This window comes from Cebidichthys violaceus, unplaced genomic scaffold, assembly GCF_023349555.1.
Source record: "Cebidichthys violaceus isolate CVI_PGR_0920_01 unplaced genomic scaffold, fCebVio1.0.p SCAF_72, whole genome shotgun sequence".
In the NCBI taxonomy this organism is placed as follows: domain Eukaryota; kingdom Metazoa; phylum Chordata; class Actinopteri; order Perciformes; family Stichaeidae; genus Cebidichthys; species Cebidichthys violaceus.
This window is the reverse complement of record NW_027176950.1, coordinates 232,501-258,307: the sequence shown is the minus strand read 5'-3', so window position 1 is coordinate 258,307 and position 25,807 is coordinate 232,501. Positions and strand designations below refer to the sequence as shown.

At 40.5% G+C, this 25,807-nt stretch overlaps 1 protein-coding gene across 4 annotated transcripts in view; it reads right to left on the bottom strand.

The window, feature by feature from the left end:
• LOC137891924 (PH and SEC7 domain-containing protein 1-like) overlaps positions 1-25,807 on the bottom strand; it is a 49,102-nt gene that overhangs the window by 6,167 nt on the left and 17,128 nt on the right. For 3 of the 4 annotated variants that reach the window (XM_068736758.1, XM_068736759.1, XM_068736762.1), the window contains 5 exons: positions 12,811-12,854; positions 4,860-5,053; positions 3,169-3,239; positions 2,037-2,194; positions 579-723 (listed from right to left, as the gene is read on the bottom strand). In XM_068736758.1, coding sequence (XP_068592859.1) covers positions 579-723; positions 2,037-2,194; positions 3,169-3,239; positions 4,860-5,053; positions 12,811-12,854 — 612 coding nt within the window. Of the gene's footprint in view, positions 1-578; positions 724-2,036; positions 2,195-3,168; positions 3,240-4,859; positions 5,054-12,810; positions 12,855-16,698; positions 18,457-25,807 lie in introns of those variants that run through there. The other variant, XM_068736763.1, reaches the window with a different exon arrangement.

Genomic DNA, 25,807 nt, shown 5'->3' with positions numbered 1-25,807 from the left:
TCTGTGATTCAGTGCCAGCTGTTATTTCTGCATTTGTCAGTTTAAAATGTGTTACTTTTAGTCTGGATTATTAACAGAAGTTACCATATTTGGACTGAGGAGGAGTATACGTCTCTGGTCGAGACCTGCCAATCACCATGTAGCCCTGCCCTAAAGCATACCCTGCTTTATGGTCTGTTTGACTCTAAATGGACCATAATGTACTAAATGAACATCATGCTGTATTGAAGAAGACTTGAAACTAGAGATTGAGACCATAAACTCATGTTTACAATGTTTACTGAGGTAATAAATCAAGAGAGAAGTAGAGTCATTTTAGACTAGACTTCTATACAACCAGAGGAGTCGCCCCCTGATGGACACTAGAGAGAATGCAGCTTTAACACATGAAGCATTCACTTCAGTCGGTAGGATGTCGCCTGTCTCAATCATGGCTATCTAAGAAGTGAACTTCTGTCGTAAGACTGAAAAAACCCAGAGTTAACCCTGAAGTTATACCTCGCTGACCCCAAATCCTGCTTTGCAGCACAGGCCCCAGGTCCAGCACCCCCTGTAGGACTACAAGCAGCCGTTCATACCTCCGACAGTTTCGACACCGTCCCCGGCAGCAGCGGCCGGCTGAACTTCTTCTGTGAGCCGATGGCTGCTGGGAAAGGAGGAGCCGAGAATATGGCGGCCACCGTGTTGATCCGCGTGATCCAAGACTGCATCTGCTCCGCGTTCCTGTACGGATAACACACAAAACAATATCACAAACAGATCCGAAACACACTTATCAGCTCCTCTCATACGCTCACATCACAACACGGCTACAAACATCAACATCAAAGGGATCATTATCGGAGAAAACGCAGCCTCGCTGTGGACAAAGAAATTATTCCGGAGCCAATTAACGCATGAGAGAAAAAAAAGGGGGCCTGTTTTACACTAACGGACCCATTAGGGGCCCATGAGAAATATCAGATTGAATCAGACAGCCTTGCTTAAATCCCTGCGGACACACGGAGAGAGAGACAAAGAGGAGAGAGAGAAAGAGATGGAGAGACAAAGAGGAGAGAGACACACAGAGAGGGGTACAGTATCTGGGACGAATGCAAGCTGCAACTGGAGCACAGAGCCCGTCCTCCTGGGGGGCCGAGACATGTGGCCACTCATGTGCCACTTCCTGGATACTGATAACACACACATGCTCACCTCCACCTTTCCTCCTACACATCCACCCTCACACAGACTATATATATATACATATATATATACTTCCCGTGTGTGTGTTTCATTGATCCGTGTGCTCTTTTGCATGTGTTCTGCACAACACATATGCACATGACTTGAGCACAGCTGGCGCAGCGTGTTGTTTGCTAAAGGCTGAGCGCTCAGCTGCGGTTAGTCAGCCACAGCTACAGTACATCGGTCCAAAAGTACGTGGACAGCTTGGTGTTGCACCCGTATGGGATTGTGGAGTATTGATCTGCTGCTTCAAGGTGCAGCAGGTGAGATCTGGTCAGATCTTTTAGTTTAAAAATGTTAAAAAAGGGGTTTGTTTATTGGATTAATTTTAAAAAAGAGGCAGAAAAGAGAAAATGTATTTTCCCGCCACCAGAAGATTACTTTGCTGGGAGGAAGGCGGGTGGCCTTTTAATCCAATAAACAAACGCTGTTGCATGAAGATTTCGCTTCATTTGAACCAAGCGCCCGAAACCGAGCCTTGAAAAACAGCTCTTGACCAAAAAATACACGACTGCAGATAATGACAGGGGTGTCCACATACTTTTGACCACATACTGAGAAAGAAGAATGGCTGAAGCGGACAGAAGATAAGACAGGAGTCCATCTGTGCAGTTAGCGGCGTACCGGACCAATGGAGATCCGTACTGAAGGTAAATTACAAAGTTATCATGGCGTGTTCACAAGTGATCTGTAAAATGTAGTTTTAGTGATAAACTTGAATAAATCCAGTAGTTTGAGGAAATGTTTTCACATGAATGTAAAGTACATATTAGAGATAAATTATAAGATGTTCTCTCCACGTCACTCACGGTGCCTGGAAGAGATACACCCTCCAGTCGGCTGTGCGCAGGTAGAAGACGTTGGGCCTCTTGCTGTAGTCCGAGGCCTTCATAGCCAGAGAGTGGTGGATGGACACGGCGTTCTTCAGGTCCTCCTCTGATAGCTGTTTATCCGGCCGGTACTCCCCCTGGCACGGCAGTAATGAATAAGAAATGAACGCTCGGATTAACACCAAGGGGTCTGAACACTTATTAAAGTCGGAGAGCTGACTAAGGACATGTTTTTATTGGAGGAGAGTAAAGGGCTGCATAAAAAAACATAAAAACACTGCATTGAAAGCAGTGATCTAGAGTCTGGACTGGAGAACATCAGATTATTCTGTATTCATTTGTAACAATACCAAAACTATACCTTTTCTGATCGATGTTTTCACACCACACCACATTGAATGTTAAAAAAAAGATTGCTTTCTTTATAGAAATATAAATTTCCCTGATCAAACAATGACTCTAAATTTAAGGTACAGTGATACTGTAACAACAAATAATGTATTCAAAAAGTCCTCTAAAGTTACTATAAAATGATTTATACTGGCTGTTGTTTTAAATCTTTCCCTCATAGTCCTGGAACACAAAGATACTTTGAGGAATTTAAGTGTTAAACTCTTTTTTATTTAACAAAAGAAGCCACATCTTTAAATTCTCAGATGTTAAATGATCTTTGTCAGGACAAAATTAATTAAATTAAAGAGAAATCTAATCCAAATTCAAGGTAACAAGACATTGAACTTCTCAGTACTTGAGTATATTTTGCCAAAGAAAACTACGGTGTCACGACGAGCTCGCCAGGATGTTACATCACAGCACTTTTTAGAGTGTAAACAGGAAATGGATTCAGCAAAGTGACGAATTCCTTTGAAAGATAAACATTTTGGGGATGAAGTGTCAACAGGTGACCTGATATAAAAAAAAAGAACATTCTGCATCTCCATCGTGAGGAGAAAGACGTTTGTTGCTGCTATGAAAAGTAAAAACAGGATCACCTGATATTTTAAAGGCTGAATAATGAATATCAAGTAGTAGCTGCTACAAATCGCTTCTCACGCAGCCTTTTGAAGTATTTATACATAGAATATACTCTGTATTGACGTGAGTGACTTACTTTCTGCAGATAGAGAATGAGCCCTTTGAGGATGACATAGAAAGTCTTCCACCCTCTCTTCCCTCTCGGAGCTGAGAAGAGAAAACATGTCAACGTTAAACCTGTAGTTTTGGACATGAGCCTCTTTAAGGAACTTCCCCCCAGGACCGGGACGGGTTTTAACCCCTCAGAAAGGCCCTGTTCTGGGTGTAGTGCTATCTGGAAGAACAGAAACTTTATCTGCTGATTCCTCCTTTTCTTCCTCATTTTTATTTTTGTTACCTCCTCCAAACTTTAGCTGTTAACTTTTGTTGTGTTTGTTTTTTTGTCAGCAGGATTACAAAAAGAACTTGGTGACAGGTGCACTGGTTAAGGAAGAACCCATTATATTTTGGAGCGGATCTGAAACACGATCAATATCAAATAATTTTTTACATATGGTAAGTGCCTTTTTTTAAACTACAGATTCAGAAAATACAAAGTTCTTTATGATATCATAGCTGGAATAACTGGGATTGTATTTTTTCACCTTTTCACCTATTTCTTTTTGGGATGGGAGGATAATGTCAACTGAGCAAATGATCATGTAATGTGATCAAAGGTTCCTAAAAAGAGCAACCAAACAGTAGCTGCTGTAGTCCAACAGGAAGTTAGCATCACACTGGTTCACTCACATGACTTCACGTTAGTCTATAAAGGAACTCCACCACGGTCACATGACTTCACATCAGTCTATAAAGGAACTCCACCACGGTCACATGACTTCATGTTAGTCTATGAAGGAACTCCACCACGGTCACATGACTTCACATCAGTCTATAAAGGAACTCCACCACGGTCACATGACTTCACATCAGTCTATAAAGGAACTCCACCACGGTCACATGACTTCACATCAGTCTATAAAGGAACTCCACCACGGTCACATGACTTCATGTTAGTCTATGAAGGAACTCCACCACGGTCACATGACTTCACATCAGTCTATAAAGGAACTCCACCACGGTCACATGACTTCATGTTAGTCTATGAAGGAACTCCACCACGGTCACATGACTTCACGATAGTCTATGAAGGAACTCCACCACGGTCACATGACTTCACGATAGTCTATGAAGGAACTCCACCACGGTCACATGACTTCATGTTAGTCTATAAAGGAACTCCACCACGGTCACATGACTTCACGATAATCTATGAAGGAACTCCACCACGGTCACGTGACTTCACATTAGTCTATAAAGGAACTCCACCACGGTCACATGACTTCACATTAGTCTATAAAAGAACTCCACCACGGTCACATGACTTCACATTAGTCTATAAAGGAACTCCACCACGGTCACATGACTTCACGATAGTCTATGAAGGAACTCCACCACGGTCACATGACTTCATGTCTCCACCACTAAGCTAAAGGAGGACCAGTGTTCTAGTGAGGACGTTTAGTCGTCTCATTTACACTCTTTTTGAAGACATGTAAAAGCTTCTAAACTCACCAGAGAGGTGTTTGCTGACCTATTTTATATTAGAGAACTAAACGTTAAAATCTCTTAAGCTTATTTCAGACATCTAAACCAGAAACACATTGACTTAGAGACTAATTTCTGGGTTTTAGGACTCTTGAGGTGAGATTGTTTTGCTGTTTCCTAGAACAAGAGTGACTTTTGAATATATATATATCTAAAAAACAAAAGTCTGAGTCTTCGTACTTCTCTTGCCGTCCGAGTCGGCGTGGACTTTGCGGACGAGGAAGCCATTCTTGTACAGCAGCGATCCGGACGGCTGCGTCTCGTCCGTCAGCGGCTTCCCAGCGCTGCCCTCCCCCTTCACCGACCGGGAGGCGCTGGAGTCACACAGGCTGTCGCCCAGCTCCGAAAACGACTTCCGCAGCTCTTCCTCGTCACTATGGAGACAAAAAAATAAATAAATAACAAATAGACAGATCCCATGGAGATCAACACTTATGTGTCATGTCTCATTAGCGAACACATCATCATCGTTCATCCTGAGACTCAGGACAAGAGGGCCACAGATTTCACACACTGACTGGGAAACTTTTCTCTTTTCATACAGAACACATGAGTAATGTCCAACGGGCCACTGCTGGCGTCTTGGCAGAAGCTCTTTGTTGCATCGTTAGAAACATGACGCTCCGTGTGAATGAAGCTGCCTTCAAAGCTTTAACTGTGTGTGTGTGTGTTTCCTGAGAAGCCGTCTCCGCTCTCCTCCATCAAACAGCTAAAGAGTGACACCTCCCTCCTCTCTAGTTCCAGCTTTGGGGAGAACAAACAGAGGAAGCATCACTGTTACTCTTCCTCCTCCTCCTGAAGCCACAGAGGTGAGGAAGAGCTTTCTGATGCTTTACAGACTCGGAAAAGCCCCACAATAACAGACTTTGTGATAAATGATACAATAATATTAACAATATTTAATTTAACTCGTCCTTTTTTCTTATTCTTGCTATCAGATCCAAACTTTTTCTGTTTACTTTTGACTTATTTCTTTATTGTTTAATGTTCTCTAAAACGTTATTTTTTTTTTTTTATAATTCAGAAAATACAAACTTCATAATGATGTAGTTGTAGCTGGACTATACAGAAGTTTGGTCCAATTTTGCTGGACTGGGATCATATTATTTTATTTTTTATTTTCTTTATGGGATTTGGTTTGAGTCCATTTTGTCCTTTGAATCCTGGTTTCGGACATCTTTATATATTTATTTTCTTTCTGTTTTCATTTAGTTTTTCCCTTCTATTGTAATTCTGTAGTTTGTGTGATGTAAACCAGTTAAGAGTCATTACCTACTTTGTATTTGTGTTTTATTTACGCATTTAAATCACTGAGAATGTGCTTCTGAACCTGTATTCCTGTTTTTGATGGTGCTGATTTATTGATTTTCTTACATTCGTCTCTGCAGTTAAATGCTTTTTTATTTGTCAACACTGTAATATCCAATAACTTTATATTTATATTGATGTTTAAAAGATGAATTATCTATTTTTCATCAAGTCCTATTTTATATTTAAAAGTCCTATTAGACCTCTTTTCTGATTTGAATGGGTTTTATTTAATTTATTATTAGTATTATTACCAGATCCGGGAACATCGCTGACAAATAGTCCAGTATCAGAAACAGATGTTCAGATTGTAAACAAACAAAGTTAGAGAAACTTATTTGGAATAAAACAACAACTTTGACCTTCTGTGAGAGATTAAATATCACGATGTTACAGAATCATAACTGAAAATATCACCTACAGTAAGTCATGATAAACTGACAGATACTTAAAATATATTACGGTGTGAAACTGGAGCACCGTTCTCAGAACTCGATTTCTTTCACCGGACTCGTTCTTTATTGAAGTCAGTGTTCAGAGTTGCTGCCGGTGAACAGAAGTTTGTGAGCACATCGTTAAAAACGGGCCTCGAGGAGCCGTCTCTCTAAATGAGCTCTGGCTCGCTTCGACTGCAGCTTTATTTCTTTATAACTACTCTCATGTGCACTCTGAGTGTGTGTGTGTGTGTGTGTGTGTGTGTGTGTGTGTGTGTGTGTATTTCCCGCAAAACAAGTCCCTTTATGTTTGTCTCTTCTAACCAAAAAGTGAACAATGTTTTTGTTTGGATGATGAAAGACTTTTGTTATCTGTGTTCTAACCCCATTTCATTTAGTTTGTATCTTAACTCCTTGTCTACTAGCTCCTTTGTACGATTCCTTTACTGTTTCTATACCAATTTTGTATGTTTTGTCATCCATTTTTTGTTTTTATCTTAAAGTATATTCTTATCTACTCAACCCTCTTTAATTATTTGTGTTTTACATATTTTATAAGATAGATAGATAGTAACTTTATTGATCCTGCGAGGGGAAATTATTTCGTTACAAGCAGCAATAGATTCCAGATAAATTTAGCAGCAATAGGTTACAGGTATAAAAATCTTAATATTATATATAAAAAAAAATATATTAAAAAAAAGAAAAATACACGTCACAATACACAATATATACAATTATAATAGAGTAAAGATGTTATATTAAAAAAAACGGTTTTATTAACATTTTTCAACGTTTTATGATTGATTTTTACTTTTACACTCCTGTATATTCTAGTCTACTAGCCCCTCTTTGATTTGTTGTGTTTTATTTATTCTTTTACTGTTTTATTAGCATTTTTAAACGTTGTAAAATCCTTTTTTGTTTTTGTATTACTGTATATTCTTTATTTATTCATTATTGTTTTATTAGCATTTTTTGTTTGTATTGTATTGTTAGTGTTTGTGCATCCATCAGCATTTATTTTTATTTGTTTGTTAAAATCCTTATAAACTTCTGTTTTTCTGTACAGTTTACATTTATACTTACAGAATTGTAAGTATAACATTTGACAGACAATACTTAGTGTATTACTACATCAGTGTTAATCCCACTCTCCTCTATATAACTCCTCACAGTGGGAGTTTAGAGGGATTTGTCACATTAGGAGACGATGGACGCTTTAGGCAACAACGCCGAGCGTCTCTGCATCCGCCTGCTCAGGTAACACGGCAATTCCACTTGTTACCTCACCAGGCGGCACCCATGATAAAAAGTTCAGCCCGAAAATAGAAAAATGGCTGGATGCCGAGCCCCCCCGAGACCACGCTATGAGTAACCAACAGTACATAACAGCAGTTAACCCCGAACAGGAGCCAGAGAGAGAGGGAGAGAGAGAGAGAGAGAGAGAGAGAGAGAGAGAGAGAGAGGAGGGAGGCAGAGACAGAGCCAATGAGCATCTAGCCTGTTGCCTGGTAACTGCTCCCATTCTACACAGAGGCAAAGTGGAGAGGGAGGATGGAGGGAGAGAGAGAGAGAGACAAAGCTGATCCTTCTCTGATGGCAGAACATTATCCACAATAATATGAGCAAGAAGAGGAGAACAAAGGAAAGGAAACAAGAGGAAATTAAAGAAGAGGTTGAGAAAAGAAAAGATAGGAGAGGAGAGGAGAGGAAAGGGAGGAAAGGAAACAATAACAAAAAGAATACAGTAAAAGTGAAAAGAAAGGTTGAGAAAATATATTAAAGGAAAAAAAAGAAAGAAAGAGTGGAAAGGAAAGCAAAGGAAAAAGGGAACAGGGAAAGACACGTAAGGACAACTAAATAAAGGAAAGGAAATAAAATGAAAAAAGAAGAAAGAAAAGCAGAGGAGATGAAAGAAAGGAGAATGAAGTGGAAAAGAAATTAAGAGAAATTAAACGAAAAGAGGAGAGAGGAGTGGGGGAGAAGAGGAGATGAGAAGAAAGGAAAGAAAGATCCATGAATGAAAATTAAAGAAACAAACGAAATACAAAAGGTGAGGGGGAAAAGAAAAAAAAGAGAGGAGAGCAGAGGAAAAGAAAGGAAACAAAACAAAAGAAAGGAATGGAAAAGACGATTAAATAAAGGGGAAGAAAATACAGAAAAAAAATACAGGCAAGAAAAAAGACAACAAAGGAGAGGAAGCAAAAAGACAAGAAAAAGAAAGACAAGAAAAAGAACAAAGAGAAAGAAAAGAAAGGAGGGGAAGGAGGAGAGAAAAGGTGTGTTGATGCAATATGAAGAAAGGACTGAACAGGTGGACCCGTTGGAAGAAATGCATGCTGGGTTCTTTGTGGTGATGTTGCTGCTTCAGTGTAGCAACAAGAGAAAGAAGACATGAATTCATCCTCTCTGGTGTTTAATGATACAAACGATAAAACCACAACTTAGCTAAAGATGCTTTAATTTGAGAGGTACAAACTTGTTCTTCATTTAACAGAAGAAGACAAAGTTCTCAGACGTGAAATGTTTGAGAAAAGCAGGAAAATTGTCTAAAATTGACAAAATGTTGATTGAAATCTGGAACTATCTAGTCAAAGTTGATCAAACATCAGGAATTATTTCAATGCTTTCAAGTTTCAGTACTTGACAGGTTTCAGTACTCATGTTACAGTACATTTACTCAAGTACTGTACTTAAGTGGAATTGAGGTACTTGTACTAGTAATAGTAGTAATTCCATTTCACGCTACTCCATACTTCTACTCCCCTACATGTCAAAGGGAAATATAGTTTTTACTCAACTACATTTATTTTTTGAATGCAGGACCTATAAGTAGTATTTTCATTCTGTGGTATTACTACTTGTAGTTCTTCCACCACTGTCTATGTCTATCTACTGATGTACTAATGTTTAATATGATATGACGTAGGTGGACGGCTCACTGATGATTGGCTCCATTTAAAATGGACGAGCAGGATGAAAGGAATAACAGAGCAGATGGGGTTTGTCTGTCTGTCCGTCTCTCATTTCATACATCGCTCTCTCATCACATCTACATCTACACCCCTTTATGTCCACAGGTCTCCCTGCATCTCCCACTTGTTGCGTCTCTCTTTCGGCACATGATGCCCACCACCACCACCTCTCTCCCTCCACTCTACACCCCCGCTGCTGAATGAGGAAACATGTGTGTGTGTGTGTGTGTGTGTGTGTGTGTGTGTCTTTGTTTGTGTACGAGTGGATAACATGTGGGTGCATCCAACTGCACCGCCGAGAGAGTGGCCGAGTCTTTTTCTCTGCGGGGGTGTGAAACAACATCCATCGGCGTGTTTTGCGTTGTGTTAAAATACTGCGTGCCCACACACACACACACACACACACACAAACACACACCTGTTATGAGATGCACATGCCAGAATTCACATATACAATTTGTATTCATTGTTTGTTTTAGAGTCTGAAATCACACCTCTATCACAGGAGGCCTTTGACTGGACTAGAGCGCCTCAATCTGGGTGTAAATTAGTAAATCAATGCTGGGCTGTTCTATAAATAGAATAGAATAGAATAGAATATGTATCTATGAAACAGTATTTCTTCTTTGTAAACATAATTCAGTTTTTCTTTTTATTTCTTCCTTTAGATACTTTTCTTTAATTTTATTGCCTATTTCTATTTTTATATTCTAATTTAAATATTTTAATATCTAATATATTTTCTGAGAGTGTAGTACAGTTGTTACGCTACGTTGTTACGCTACGTTGTTACGCTACGTTGTTACGATACGTTGTTACGCTACGTTGTTACGCTACGTTGTTACGCTATGTTCTTATGTATGTTCGTATGTTCTTCCATTATGTTGTTTCATTACATAGTTAGGTTGTTAGTTTTGTTGTTAGTTAGGTTGTTATGTTACATTGTTAGTTATATTGTTAGTTTTTAGTTACGTTGTTGCGCTACGTTGTTGCGCTACGTTGTTGCGCTACGTTGTTGCGTTATGTTGTTACATTACGTTGTTACATTACGTTGTTACATTACGTTGTTACATTACGTTGTTACATACATTGTTAATGTATTATTGGTTTAGAAACGTCGACATTCAACAAATCCACTGGCTGGGTTTGTGTAGCATGAATAAGACTACAACTGCATTATATTGTGCAATTCTGAATTGGTGACAAATAAATCCTCAAAATCCATTCTATTCTAATAAAATCTATTTCATATATAGAATTCTTGACTCTTGCTGTACTCGTTTGTCTTTGTGCACCAGAACACAAAGACAAATTCCTTGTATGTGAAAACCTGCTTGGCAATGAACCTGTTTCTATTTCTGGATATAATAGAAGGCAACACACACTATTTTTCCTGTGATTACAATCTGCAAATTGCAAATGCACAAACTAATCATGCAAACATTTACCAGCAAGACGTGCACAAGGGCAAACAAAAGCAGCATTTGCCTCCTCTGAATCAATATGGAGCTGAAGTGTATCCGTCACAAGGTGTCCGTCCTTGATCTTCATCTCAGTGAAGAGAGTCAGTGAGTGAAAAAATGTCCTCTGTGTGATGAAATATGCATCAACTAAGCAAGTAGGCTGTGAAAGTGGTGGCAAAAGCGACACCGTGCTCTGCTTCCACATAAGGGTTTTTCAAAGCTCAATGATCCGGGGGCCGGCTGAAACATTAAAAAATGTCTCCCAGAACTGAATCTCTTAATCTGGAATTCATTTTTGTTTGGAGGTGGATTCTCCCTTTGCTCTGTAGTGTTTACATGTCTAAAAAAACTGACATCTTGTCCATCCCTGCGCGGCCTCTTATGCGGCGGCGGTGTTTAAATAGCTGTCTATATGTCAGCGGACATGTTTGAACTGGATTGCCGGCCTCTCTGTGGATCTCCTCCTCGATCCGCTCCTCTGACCACTTTTTTGCTCGGCTGTTTCGGGAGCGCTGCTGCAGCTATTTTTGGAGAGAGTAGTGGGAGGCTGTGGTCACACCTTCTTACAGGATGCAGGTAGAGAGCCATTTAAATTGAGTGTCTCTCTCTCTTTGACAATGTGTTCTTTTCTCCTTCATACTCACAAGTACAGAAGCCAGCGTACATACAAATACATTTTCTGTGTACATTTGTGCATACACTATACATCCATCTGTTACTGTGTGTGTGTGTGTGTGTGTGTGTGTGTGTGTGTGTGTGTGTGTGTGTGTGTGTGTGTGTGCTGCCGAGAGAACACAGGGAGGAAAGAGCAATGCGGTAGCTATGGAGTCGTATCCATGGTGCCGTAACTATGGCAACAAAGCTTGGAAAGCTAGTGACTTAATTGACATCTCTGAGTCGCTCCGGAGCCGTGATCCAGAATAGCAACCCTTGACACACTAATGTTTTCTTCCACATGCCAGACAACACTCACGTCATTAATGAGGTTGCTAACAAGTTAATCAATATCCCTTATTGTTTCCTGCCCTTCAGGACAATGTGTGTGTGTGTGTGTATGTGTGTGTTTACATGGGTTTGAGTTAATCATTGATGGCAAAAAGGACAGAAACAAAGTCACAGAGGAGGAGAAAATGAAATAAATGACATTTAAGGACAGAGACTACAGGCAAGAATAGTATGTTTGTCCATGCACTGGTCAAATGCACTGGTCTTCTTTTAGACTAGTGGAAAGAAAAACATCCAAAAATACACATTCAGGTGTTTATTTTACTACTTTGTCTGTTTGCATCTGTAGATTTCTCCTAAATTCACCAAAAGTTACCATTAGATAATGCCTCATTTGCATATTTAAACGTCACATTTCAGAAGACTTGTAATACAAAAAAGAATCGTCTTAATGTGAGTAATGAACTGGTGAAGATTCATGGTGATATCTATGAGTTTATTTTTTGACCCTATTCACCTGTAGAGTCTTCTAAATGTCTGTAGTTTAACTAAACATCTCTTTAAAGGACGCTTTCTCTAAATTACTTTTTTCTCAGACTCCAGAAATCTCCACTTCAGTAGCTCTTACACCAAACTTTACACTTTCACTCCTCTCTATGTTCTGAAGCTTTCGACAGAGGGTTTGTTCACACATCATTCAGAGACTTATTTAGTTAGTACTAAAAACATGGAGGAAATTTATCCAAAATTCCCTCTGTATAATGCATCATTTGAAAAATGTAAAAGTAAAATTTTGGAAAACTTTTAATACAAAAGATAATTGTCTTAATGCAAGTAATCCACTGGGGAAGTTTTATGGTGACATCTCTTAGTTATTACCTGTAGTGTCTTCCCTTAAATGTGTATCAGTTCATCATTTATAAGGAAAAGAACAGAAACAAGAGGAGGAGAAAACTAAATAAATGTAGTTTAAGGTGAATGATATCAACATAAAATGACTTACAGAGTCCATTGCAGCTTCTGGTTCTTGATTGAGTTGTAGAGCGCCTGCAGAGGAAAACAAGAAAATCACATTTTCAGACAAATATGTTTGCAGCTACGGTTCAGCTGATCACATCTTACAGGTGTACTGTGGTTTTCTGTGAAAGCTGCACAGTAAGCAAGACGGCTTCATTCAATAAATCTTACTCAGAGAAATGCCATCCCTCCCCTCGCTGCTCATACTGCCCTTTTGCCGGAGCTTAACTCGTTTTCTTTTTGCCAAACAATCCATCAATCATCCAATCAGTCGACGACCACAACATCAGTTACAAAGCCATTATCTGCCGAGCACCCGGCCTGTCGATTGACGGACCTGCAAATCAATCGGCCCGATAAATAATTTAGACATTGACGCAAACGCATCGACCAGCGAGAAGCAAAATTAAGTTACAGCTCAAGAACATGAAGACCAAAAAAAAACAAACAAACAACTAAATCGATGAAAACTGAAAACAGGAAAAAGACATTAGTAAACAACTTTGGGCTAGTCGGACAAAACATTTTGAAGTACGACGTCGTGATGGACATTTTTCAACATTTGATTTTAAAGAGTAAATGATCAATTCAATCAATAGACAGATTAATGAATGATAACACTCATTAGTTGCAGATAGGAGCAGTGGTTGATAATCTATTATTGGTAAAATACCACATTGTACATTAAGATATAGTATTATAATAAGATAATATACAGTGAAAACCTCTTGCTGTGATCACGTCTCTCTGGGTCAATCTGAATCTAATCGACATGTGTACATTTATTACATAAATATAAGTAATGAAATAGATTTTTATTGACGGTTTTAGAGGTTTTTCAAATGACTGTACAAATTAAATTACTGTACTGTGTATAGTTCAAATACACTATAATACAGTAGAGCACTGTATATAAAGTATAGTTTACTGTAGTTTCAATTATAATCAGGCTATGGCCTAAAACAGTATTGTGCTGTTTACAAAACGTTTTTTACAGGCCTGAAAATAATCTGTAGGCCATCAATGCCTAATAAAAAAATAATGTAAATTGTGTATAAGACACTGCATTCCAACTACTTTATTATTCAGCATACTATTTAAACAGCAGTTGTAAGGGGATGATTCTCTCATTCAGCTTTTTGATCCATATAAACAGTGAATCTCTGTATTTTGTGTAGAACACGTTAATCTGTAAAGTAACAAGTACAGCAATTTTTAAAAATGTAAGATGTGTGAAACAAAGTAGCAGTGTAGAAGTACAAAGTAACATCAAATGAAAACACTGTACAAATGTCGTGTAAAATCAATTTAGAAAGAGTTTCTGGATAAAATCACCAGACAGGAGTGTCGGTTTTTGGCAAAGCCATCAAATGAAATACCTGATAAATCAAAGTAAAACTCATATAAAAATCCATATTGCTATAAAACAGCTCTGCTCAATGATTTGCAGCTTTTGTCTATTTTAACCAGACATACTGTAATACTGTGGAGGGATAAGTCATGTTTCTGCATGTTGGTTTAATTTCTACAAACTTTATTTAGGTTATCTTGATGTTTCTTTGTATTCATTCCAACTTGTTAGTGATTGGATTCCCTTTCACGTCTTTGCACCAGATTTTCTTTTTTATCGTTATTTTTGGGGTCATTGTTTCCTCTCTCTGGAAGAAAAAAAACCTCTTTTACTTCCATTATCATCAAAATGTATCAACACTAAAAAAGAAAAAGTAGCAGCAGGGAGAATAAAAGAGTTTAACGAGGGAACTGGAAGGCTTTAGAAATGCAGCACATTGGGCTTCAACTTCCTCGAAATCTGAAACGACAATCAAGACCTGTGGACGATTTCCAGCTACTGCAGACCGGACACTCTAAGACACAGATGGAGGCCGCTGATAGACAGCAGTGACAGCAGAGGTGATGAAGAGGACACTTAAAGGCTCTTCATCACCACCTCCTTCACCTCTGAATTCCTTGCGGACCGGTCGCCATCTGTACTCTCCAACCGCAACCATAATTGCCACAAGAGGGGGAAGAGACCGCGCTCTCAGCTAAAATCGATCATTTCCCATTACGTTCCTTTGATCGAAGAGCTGCCACTAATGGTCCTCACTTGGATTCTTGCTGTTTTAGACTTCCAACCTATCATGAATATGATTTTGTTGCATTGTGACTTTTAGTCGAATGAAATTGGATTTATAATGGGGTTTGATTCGGCGTGCCTAATCAGGTTCATTCCCAGAGTTTTCTAATCAGAAATACTCCCATGAATATTAACGACCATCCAGACTTAGTTCTGGTTTCCATCAGCCTACTGTAAATATCTTAGCATTCAAACTAAATGTGCTCATACATTTTAATAATCACACACGAGAAATACAGCTGAGCTTCTCAGAGTCGGACGGTTTTAAAAGTGGAAGACAAACTGCTTCTGTAGCACAAATCTGGTCAACATCAAATATTAACGGTGAATTTGTAAGCTGGACAAGGTTTACTGATGTTCAACAACAGCAACATATATTCTGTCTCCAGTCCATCATGTGTGAGGGAAGAAAAGTGCTTCATTTTCAAAAGATGTGACAATAAAACAAAACTCTGGCTAGATTTACCCTGCAGCCAAACATTAGTTATGTATGAATTAATATGTATACAGTGAGTAATAGAGCTGTGGCTGATTATTGATTCATCTGCAGAATATTTTTTTCATTAGGTTTATAAAATGTTCAAAAACTGCTAAAAGGTGACTATACAAAATTGCTTGTTGTCCGACCGATGGACCCGAACCTAAAACATAGTTTCTTATCACGTAACAACCCGTTCTCACTCTCAACCCGTCAAATACCGACGTTTGGTCAGTGGCCCTCGCCGTCTGATACCGACGCACCTTTTAGTATCTGTATGAGATGAACTTAAGCCTCGGTTATACTCCCAAACGGACGCATACACGGACCACTGCATACTCAACGGACGCATTGTGGTTCTATTAGAGGACGCCTTCCACTACAACCACAGCAGATCACTGCGCTTCCACTTGTAGCTTGGTCTTAACTAGTACTTTAGTTGCCTAAACCTAATAAAGTACTTTTGTTTGCTAAACCTTAACAAGTACTATTGTTGAGCACAATACCATCTTCTTTCATGGGACGTTTTTCTTGTGATTAATGTATAATTATACATATATTTCTATATTTCACCCAGGCCAAAATGGGACAGATTTAGTGTCAATGAAACTGTGTTCCAGCTGAGTTTATTCCTGAAGAGCATTTTTCACACTCTGTAAATGTGAATCCTAAGGGAACACAACAGAATCAACAGCAGAGGGGCTCTGTGGATTTAGAGATAGACGAGGAAGGTCTTAAAAAAGGAAAGAAAAGGTAGACAGATGGAGGTGGAGTACAGAGTCAGAGTCATTCAGTCTGCAGGCTCACTGAGACAAGGATGGATGTTTGTCACCTTCACCTAGTTGCTTCATCAACGTCACCGAGTGCCAGCGAATGAGAGCCATTAGCCTTGAGTGGTGGCTTTACACAAGGTGTACTGAGCTGGCACTCAAACGCTCCACACTCCATATGTGGACGTATACAAACTGCTTACGACATCAAAATCAATAATAAATACAATCCTAGTTTCAGAATATGTAACGTATAATGGTTTGTTGTGTTAGGATGAAGTAACCGTGGCTGCAATGATGAATCCACAACCTTCAGACCAACTATTAATCAATGTTATTTATGGTACAATATAATTTGTTATGACACGTGTCATGAAATAAAGAAATAATGATGAATCTCTGAGGATTCGTCTATTTTGAAGATGTGGCCTGGATGACTTGAAAAAGTAAAAAGAACTAACAGGAAATAACGGGGTTTTTTTTTGGTACCTTCCGCCTCTTTCTGGCCTGCGGGTGGTTCTGTCCGTCCTGAGCCTTCCCCAGCAGGTCTGGAAACACCAGGGGTTTGAGGGAACGCGAGCGCGGCGTTCTGGGATAGCGAAACGGGTCCATCATGCGGAAGTCCCTCCCGTAGCGCACGGTGCAAAGAGAGCGCGAGCGAAGGCGCCCCGCAGAGTGCAGGCTGTTAACACCGATCATGCTCCAGAGACGCTGGACATTCAAAAAAATAATCTGCCCCCAATGATTCAGTCTTCAATTTCTTCAAAGTCCAGCAGGAAAAAGAAGTTGATCCAAAGAGAAAAAAGAAGTGGGCTGGTCTGATCTGGATGCTGTCCAGTGTGCCAACAGACAGCTGGAGGTGAATTCAGCTGTTACTGGAAGCAGCCGGTGATCAGTGGAGACATCAGACTGCTGTCAGTGACGATCAGCGGGCATCAAACCCCCAACGGTCTCGCCCCCCTGAGTGTCTTGATCAACGCCCACCAGGCAACACCGGGGTGCCCACATGACGCTGAATTATTGATGAGGCAGCCATGTATTATACATGTACAGAAACCAATTCTTTCGCTGCGACTTTAAAGGAGGCGAGGCGACGATAAAATCCAGAGCTTCTCCTCTAAATGCGACCGCTCAGGAAGCGGTTTCAGAGGCGAAGTGTGGAGGTGAACGACGCGCGGTCTCAGCGGGATGCGAGCCTCTGCCAAGTTACCCCAAAGGTGACACCTGTCCAGCTGCCACCTTTTAGCGACGACACAATCCTTAAAACCTGCACACACACACACACACACACACACACACACACACACACACACACACACACACACACACACACACACACACACACTGACACACACTGACACTCTCGCAGATGGTATAAAACACTGGCAGAGGTGTGAACGGACAGCCAGCGTGAAACAGATGGGCGCCAAATGCGTAAAAATCAAGAAGTAAAAAAAATTAAAAAAAACACACACACAGTAAATACAAACGCACAGTTCGGCTAAAAGAAACACACACACACACACACACACACACACACACACACACACACACACACACACACACACAGTAGAGGGAGATACGGAGGGGTGGGAGGGAAGGACGGCCGCCTTCGGACTTCAGAACAGAGAATCCAAAAGAGCCAGCTCCATTTCGTCACAAGCCCCAAAAACGAGACGTAAAGAAAAAAGAGGCGGATTGTTGAAGAATCAGATATTTGAACGTTCCTGTTGCTCCCTGCGTAAAATGGATACCATCAGTTTGACAGTCAGATTATCTCACTCCTTCTTCCTCCTGATCTCTCTTGTCCATGTGTGGAGGTCCGCTGTCATGGTTTTGCACCCCCCCCCAACCCTTTCCTCTGTGATCCACTTCTCTCAGTCTGTATTTCCTCTCAGACTCCCTTTGGTTTCAGTCTCTCCCCATCGTACGTTCCGCGGTTGTGGGTGTTTTGGGGGGGAGAAGAAAAAAAAACGCCGCTGATGTCTCTCATGCCTTCCTCGTCTTTGCGAGTGTGTGTGTGTGTGTGTGTGTGTGTGTGTGTGTGAGTGGATGTGTGGATGCCTCGTTTATCTATCTATCTGTTGCAAACGTCCAATCCCGCGCTTCCCTTCTCCCTGCTGCGGAGGAGGAGGACGAGGAGGAGGAGGACGAGGAGGAGGAGGAAGAGGGGGAGAGGAAAGGAGAGAGCTGGATGCCTGAATCGCAGAGCGCAAAACGAAGCTGATAGGAACGGTGCTCAGCCTCTCTGCCTCCCTCTGCTTTCGCTTCGTCAATGCGTACCTCCTCCCCTCCTTCCCTCCCTTCTCTCAGTCATCGCCAGCAAATCACAGTCTGCCTCTTCCACACACACGCACACACACACCTACACACACACACACACACACACACACACACACACACACACACACACAGCGGCATTCGAGGTTACACACACATGCACGTTTTTTTAAAAATATACTCGCAATGGCAAATTAGTATTCTGTGGTAGTCTTGTGGGAGAGAGACTGGTGAGGTGAGGGGAGGATACCAGGTGTGTGTGTGTGTGTGTGTGTGTGTGTGTGTGTGTACTGCCACGAGTTAAAGGAGTAGTTCAACATGTTGGGAAGAATGCCGATGAGCTGTCTGTTAATGTCAGAGTTCCAGTGAGGGTGTGGTTAGCTTAGCTTAGCATAAAGGCTGGGCGCAGAGGGGACACAGCTCGCCTGAATCAATGAATCAACATGTTGGTTCTTGTTTGTTTTTAACCATCACACAAACAGAAATGTTTTTCTGGCAGAGCATTCCACAGGCTTGGTGCTACTGCCTCAAAAGCGGGCGGGTGAATAGGGGTGAAGTAGATCAGCTTCATATGTAGGAGCATGACCGTGTAGACTAGTGCTCTGTAAATGAGAGTGAGAATTTTAAAGTGTATCCTAAATGCTACAGGGAGCCAGTGGAGAGGTGGGAGTATGGGGGTGATGTGACACCGTCTATTTGTCCTAGTGACTAATCTGGCGGCAGCGTTTTGGATTACCTGCAAATGGTTAAGAGCAGCTACACTGAGTGATGAGAAAAGTGTGTTACAGTAGTCGATGCGTGAAGAGATGAAGGCGTGTATGATCATCTCTAGTTCAGGTGTTGATACTACAGATCTCAGTTTGTTGATATTTCTTAGGTGGAAGAAACATGATCTGGACAGCTGCTTAACATGGGGGTCAAACGACATGAATAGATAAAAAATAACCCCTAGATTACGCAGCTTGCAATGGGCAGCAGAGGAGAGTGGACCAATACTGTGCTTGATCGTCAAGACAAACTCATCTGGTGCAATAACTAGAAACCTCTGTCTTATTGTTGTTAAGTTGTAAGCAGTTTTCTGCCGTCCAGTCTCTGATAGCATTGACACAGTCCAGGAGCCTAGTTAATGTGAAGGCCTCGCTGGGTTTGAATGACAGATGGAGTTCGATATCATCTGCATATAAATGATAGGCAACATTGTAACTTTTTATAATCGGTCCCAAAGGTAATAAGTAAAGGGAAAATAACAGAGGCCCCAGAACCGAGCCCTGCGGTACACCACAAGACAGTGGCGAGGTGAGAGACACAAAATCACCCACAGGGGGCGACTCCTCTGGTTGTATAGAAGTCCAGGTCTCTACCAGAGACGTATATGGCACCTCTATGTCACTCCTCCTCTGTCCAAATATGGTCACTTCCTGTTCACTGGTTGCAAAATAACAAGATGGTGACTGCCAAAACGCCAAACTGAAGGCTTCAAAACATCAGTCCATGAAACCAATGAGTGACAGCACGATGACTACGTCCACTTCTTATATACAGACTGTTTGATACCCATGATGTGAATGGTAGCTGTTTGTTCATCCCACTGTAGTGCTCATACAGCAGTTATTGTCCCACCAACACCATCAATGCTAAGCTACTGTCTCGACGAATGAATCCCTTGTTAAGACAAAATTATTGATTAAAGCCGCTTTAAAGCACAGACATGAGACATTTTGTGTCAATCTCTCTCATAGAAAGAAAGCAAATGAGTGTAAAATTGTTCCAAAAAGTTGAACTATTCCTTTAAATGCACTACACACAGGCACAGTTATTCAACCATATTCACACTTTTCCTTTTAGTCTGCTCAAATGCCTCTGATGATTAGTGTGTTTGTGATTTAATGCATCCTAAAGAGCCTCACAATAACCAGCTATATGCCCACACACACACACTACTTTATCACAGTGCTTGGCATTTCTGAGCCATTATGAATGTTTAACCTCAAAATGTCCAAACAAATCATGAAAAGAGCACTTTAAGTGCCATAAAGAAACTGACATGGAGCCAGATCTTCAAATCCCTCTCAAGGGTTAGAACCACCAGACAAATTAACAAAAAACAAACGACGACAGAAGTGAAAGCAGCAAAGAAAAAAGTTTTGGATAATAGATGAAAACCTCGTGGAGAGAAAGAAGTACACTGCAGTAAATCTGCACCGCTGACCAATAACAAGCCTCGACAGAGCTGACCTTTAAATGAATGGAGAAACTATCGTTAGCTGTGTTAAACAATTTCTACCGAACGGAGTATAAACTGTTACACAAAAGAGGAATTGTGTGCAGACAGTTATGAGGAAGGAGTTGATGGTACAAATACGTTGTTTGAACACACTGTAAAGGAAACATACCAAAGTATTTAAGTATTATCAGCAAAACATAGTTATCAGTAAAGTGCTTTACTGTTAAAATATTCCTGCTACATTAATGTGTTTCAATTTAACTCCTTTATATCCTGTTGGCTAGTTTAATCTACAGCAATGCATCATATTCTATAGTACAGTAAAAAGTACAATATTTACCTCTGAGATGTAGTGAAGTAAAAAGTACAATATTTCCCTCTGAGATGTAGTGAAGTATAAAGTACAATATTTACCTCTGAGATGTAGTATAAAGTACAATATTTACCTCTGAGATGAGTAAAAAGTACAATATTTACTTCTGAGATGAAGTAAAAAGTACAATATGTACCTCTGAGATGAAGTATACAGTACAATATTTACCTCTGAGATGTAGTACAGTACAAAGTACAATATTTACCTCTGAGATGTAGTACAGTATAAAGTACAATATTTACCTCTGAGATGTAGTATAGTATAAAGTACAATATTTACCTCTGAGATGAAGTATACAGTACAATATTTACCTCTGAGATGTAGTACAGTACAAAGTACAATATTTACCTCTGAGATGTAGTGAAGTATAAAGTACAATGTTTACTTCTGAGATGAAGTAAAAAGTACAATATTTACCTCTGAGATGAAGTATACAGTACAATATTTACCTCTGAGATGTAGTATAGTATAAAGTACAATATTTACCTCTGAGATGTAGTGAAGTATAAAGTACAATATTTACCTCTGAGATGAAGTATACAGTACAATATTTACCTCTGAGATGTAGTATAGTATAAAGCACAATATTTACCTCTGAGATGTAGTGAAGTATAAAGTACAATATTTACCTCTGAGATGTATTTGTCCTCTCTTTTCTCTTCCTAACTTGTTGTTTTTAATATTTAATGTTGCTAAACCTTTGCATAATGAACTGCACCTGTGTGTTTGTTTGAGACCGACTGACAGACTCGTCCCAGCCTTCCTGCTCTGTCTTTCCTTCTTTTTCTAAATTTAAAACGTCATAATAAAAGTTTAATGTTAGCAGGGACTTAAAACCGTCCCTCCCTCATGACCGGAGTCTTGTCTGTTTGACGTGGACGCGATGGCGAGCTGTGACTCCACCAGGAGGGAAGACAAAGGAACATCAGTGAGTCGGAGGAGGAGGAGCAGACCTTTGACTGCAAAACCCCAAACAATCTGCGTCAAGACGACAGCCTGTTACAGGAGGAGGTTGCTGTCTGTCTGTCCTCGTATCCCCCCTTATACTCAGCTCGTGGCTTGAAGCTCGGATCCCAGCAAAACCACCAAAGGTGCCTCAGGAAACCACTTTAACCCCGAGTTACCCAGCCGACTGCGCGACCTGCTCCCCTAAAGCAAGCCAACACACCGGTGAAGAGCAGCGCCGGGTGTTTTTTTTTGTTGTTACCTCGTGCCCTCTCTCAGTTTTCCCATCTGCTGTCAGTCTCTCTTCCCACTCAATATTTCACATCCTGTCTAAATCTCTCCCCCTGTCCCTGGTGGAGAGTCCAGACAGCTCGTGGGGGGGGGGGGGGGATAGAGGGGGAGAGTATCCTCACCCTCTCGTCTCCGCTGACCTCAGCAGCTGTCTCTCCTTCACACTCTATCTTTCTCTTAACACTACGTCTCGCTCTGCCCCTTCCGCTTCAATAGCACTACATTTATATATATATATATATATATATATTTTACTTTTTTATTTTTAGAGTTAGAGCGTGTGCTCTGCTGCAGCCGTGAGCTGTTTGGTGTTTGTTTCACTGCAGAGATTCAATCATTTTAAAGCATAAATCCGGATTAAAAACTTTAGTTCACCGTAGATTTTATCAAACAAACAGGAGGAAATAGAGCATTTGTTGGGGACTATTTTCAGCGGCGGATGAATCCACAGTTGGTGCTCTATAGTGAGTATTTGTGGCAGCAGGACGGTGTTTGTGTGATTGAGTCAGAACAAACTACAGTGTGTGTGTTCATGGTGATGAAGGAGCAATAGTGAAGCTCACTGATGTGTTTTTAATGGAGCTCTATGGCTCAGAGGAAGAACATCTCTCACACACACACACACACACACACACACACACACACACACACACAATACTTGTTAGTAGATACACTCTCTGTTGGTTTTGGTTTATAAAAGCTGATCTGGAGCAGTTTTTAAAGAAGAGCATTCATTATATTTTCATGGAGTTTAATGTGACGGCTCTCCAGCATGAATAAAGCAACATTCCTCTATGAAGAGGAAGAGGAGAGGACAAAAAGATGTTGTTCAGCTCGGTAGTGAAAATAGACCAAATGTTTTGTTAAAAATTGATTTTTCTGCTGAGTGTTCAAGCAGCCCTCCTCGGAGAGGACAACCAGATCCTTTACTTCAGTAAAAGTACTGATACCACACGATAAAAATACTCTGTTACAAGTAAAAGACCTGCATGGAAAATGTTACTAAAGTATTAGAAGTAAAAGTATCATCTATTATTATGATACTATTATATATTATATCTGATACGTATGTATAAAATTAGGGTTTAATTGCGAATAATGATTATTTTCATTATGGATTAATCTGCTGATAATTTTCTCCACAAATAGATTGATTGTTTGGTAGTGAGAAATATTCGTCACAATTACCCAGAACCCAAAGCGACTCCTTCACAATGTTTGTTTAGTCCAACAAACAGTCCATACCTCAACTTTATTAAAAGATCATTAAAATAATCTTCTGTCAATTAACTAATTGTTTCTGCTGCAGTTTTACATTTCCAAGGGAAGGAATTTAAGTTTGTGACACCTAACACCAAGACCTGTATAAAACCCTTTGTATAAAATCATGTGTATTGCAGTGATACTCCCTCTCTGAATGTGTAAATCAGTAATGATGTGAGTAAAAAGCAGCCTCTGTCTTCCGGTTTCCCTCCCTCCTCACACGTGACCTGCACGTCTTCGCTGATGCCGGCGAGCTGTGGTGCTAAATCTCCCGTGCAGATTTCAGACACATCGGTAGCTGCTTCCAGAACAGACAGCGGCGTCACATTCAAGACAGATTTCAAATAAGCCATCCGTCTTTCCACCTTCACCGTCGGTGCTGCAATCGATACCATCAGTGCACCTAATTAACTGTTTGAAGAGCGGCGGTTCGGGGCGTCTTGATTGAGCCGTACAACATTTTCATTTCAGCAGAATTTGTTCTCCTGCTCTAATGCGGGCTGGTAACCTACTTCAGTGTCTCATTAGCTCCCACTTCAAGCTGTAAGCCCTGAGCGGTACTGAGGAGAGAGAGAGAGAGTGAGAAGAGTGCAAACCTATGCATCTCTGAGCCTCACAATAAAAGGAGGAAAGTTTCCTCTAAAGCACTAACTTGGGCCAGCGGCCAGAGCTTCCCATCCTGCAGGGAGCTGCGGTATAGCTGTGTGTTTCCCATGCAAGCTGGTTCAGAGGAGCATGAAGTGGTTATGAAGGCTTAAAGGCTTATTGTGGCGTTGGGACCACGGGTTTTTAATCATTTCTTTTTTTTTTGTGGTAATTGCCCAAACAGTCAGCCACTCATCAGTTATGAACACCGCAGTGCTGCAAAAGGAAAAAGCAGCTGACAAAGTCTTTGACAAGAAATGAGGAAGCAAGCGAATAAATAGAATACAGAGGTGGAGAAATTACGCAGTGTGTCTTCTGGCTCACATTACGCTTACAAGGAACACTTGTTTTAGTATCAATCTCTAGTTTCAAGTCTAAAGCATAGTTGTTTCTCCCTGTTTCATGTCTTTGTGCTAAGCTAACGGTCTCTTGGTTGTAGCTCCATATGTAACCAGCAGACATGAGAGTGGTATTAATCTTCTTATCCAACTGTAAATCTCCTCAAATGCCAAGCAAGCTATTCCTTTAATACATGATGAGACTTGTTTTTATAATGTTGTCCATCGTCTCTATCGGTAATTATAACATGGCACTCACTACAGTAACTGATCAGATCTGTGAATGTGGCCACAAAACTACAACAAAGTCCAAGAAACACATCGTCAGTTTAAGCTGACTTTGGGTAATCATTTTACAGTTCGTCTTTGTTTTCTACCTGGATATCTGAGCAGTCTTTGCTTTCCTTGACTGACTTGTTTTTACAGATGTCACCGTGTTCCCAGATTGGTTCATATCATGGTAATAGAAGATAAGACCTGGGTTGTAATGAACCAGAATAATCCTGGGCCTTCAATCATGTCAAACACAGGACTACCTACTTTGCATATAACAGCTTTGTGATTTAGAATGAATGTTTTACTGGGTTGTTGACTGGCTTCTGTGCTCGGATTACGAGCCGCCCTGTCACAGCTCCGCTCACTGACCGTCCGGTGTTGCAAACTGCGGGAGGAAATGTCCTCTGGAGTGCATTAAGATAGTTTATTGCCTCATTATGAACCCTGGAACGAGGACACGCTGATTGAGACAAACAAGCATCAGCACTTGACCGGACATGTGCGCTGTGCTGTACGTACAGTACACTCTGTCCGACCTGCATCCATCCTGTTGGTGGTGGGATGTGGTGACGTGCACACCTATTAGCTCTGTCATTCTCCTATTTTAACGTTTAATTCAATTTAATTTAATGTCAAACTCATATTTCACTGAGCTATAGTCACCGTTATCTGTTTAACTGCAATAAACGGATAAAAGGGATGCCGAAATTACTACGTAATGATGCAGACCTGCAAAAAAGTCTGAATTCGTGCTTTGTCCGGTCTGTTCGCAAGACAACAAGCAAACAACTTTTAAAATGCTTGTTTTATGGATCGATCCGTGCTAGGCTATGCTAACGTTGCTCACTGGTCTATGGTTTATACACACAGGTTTGTCCTGTCTCTGTACTAATATGAGGCATGACAACTATATAAGAGGTCATACCTTTATTTTTAAAGCAGCTGTAATCAATATGTTTTTAG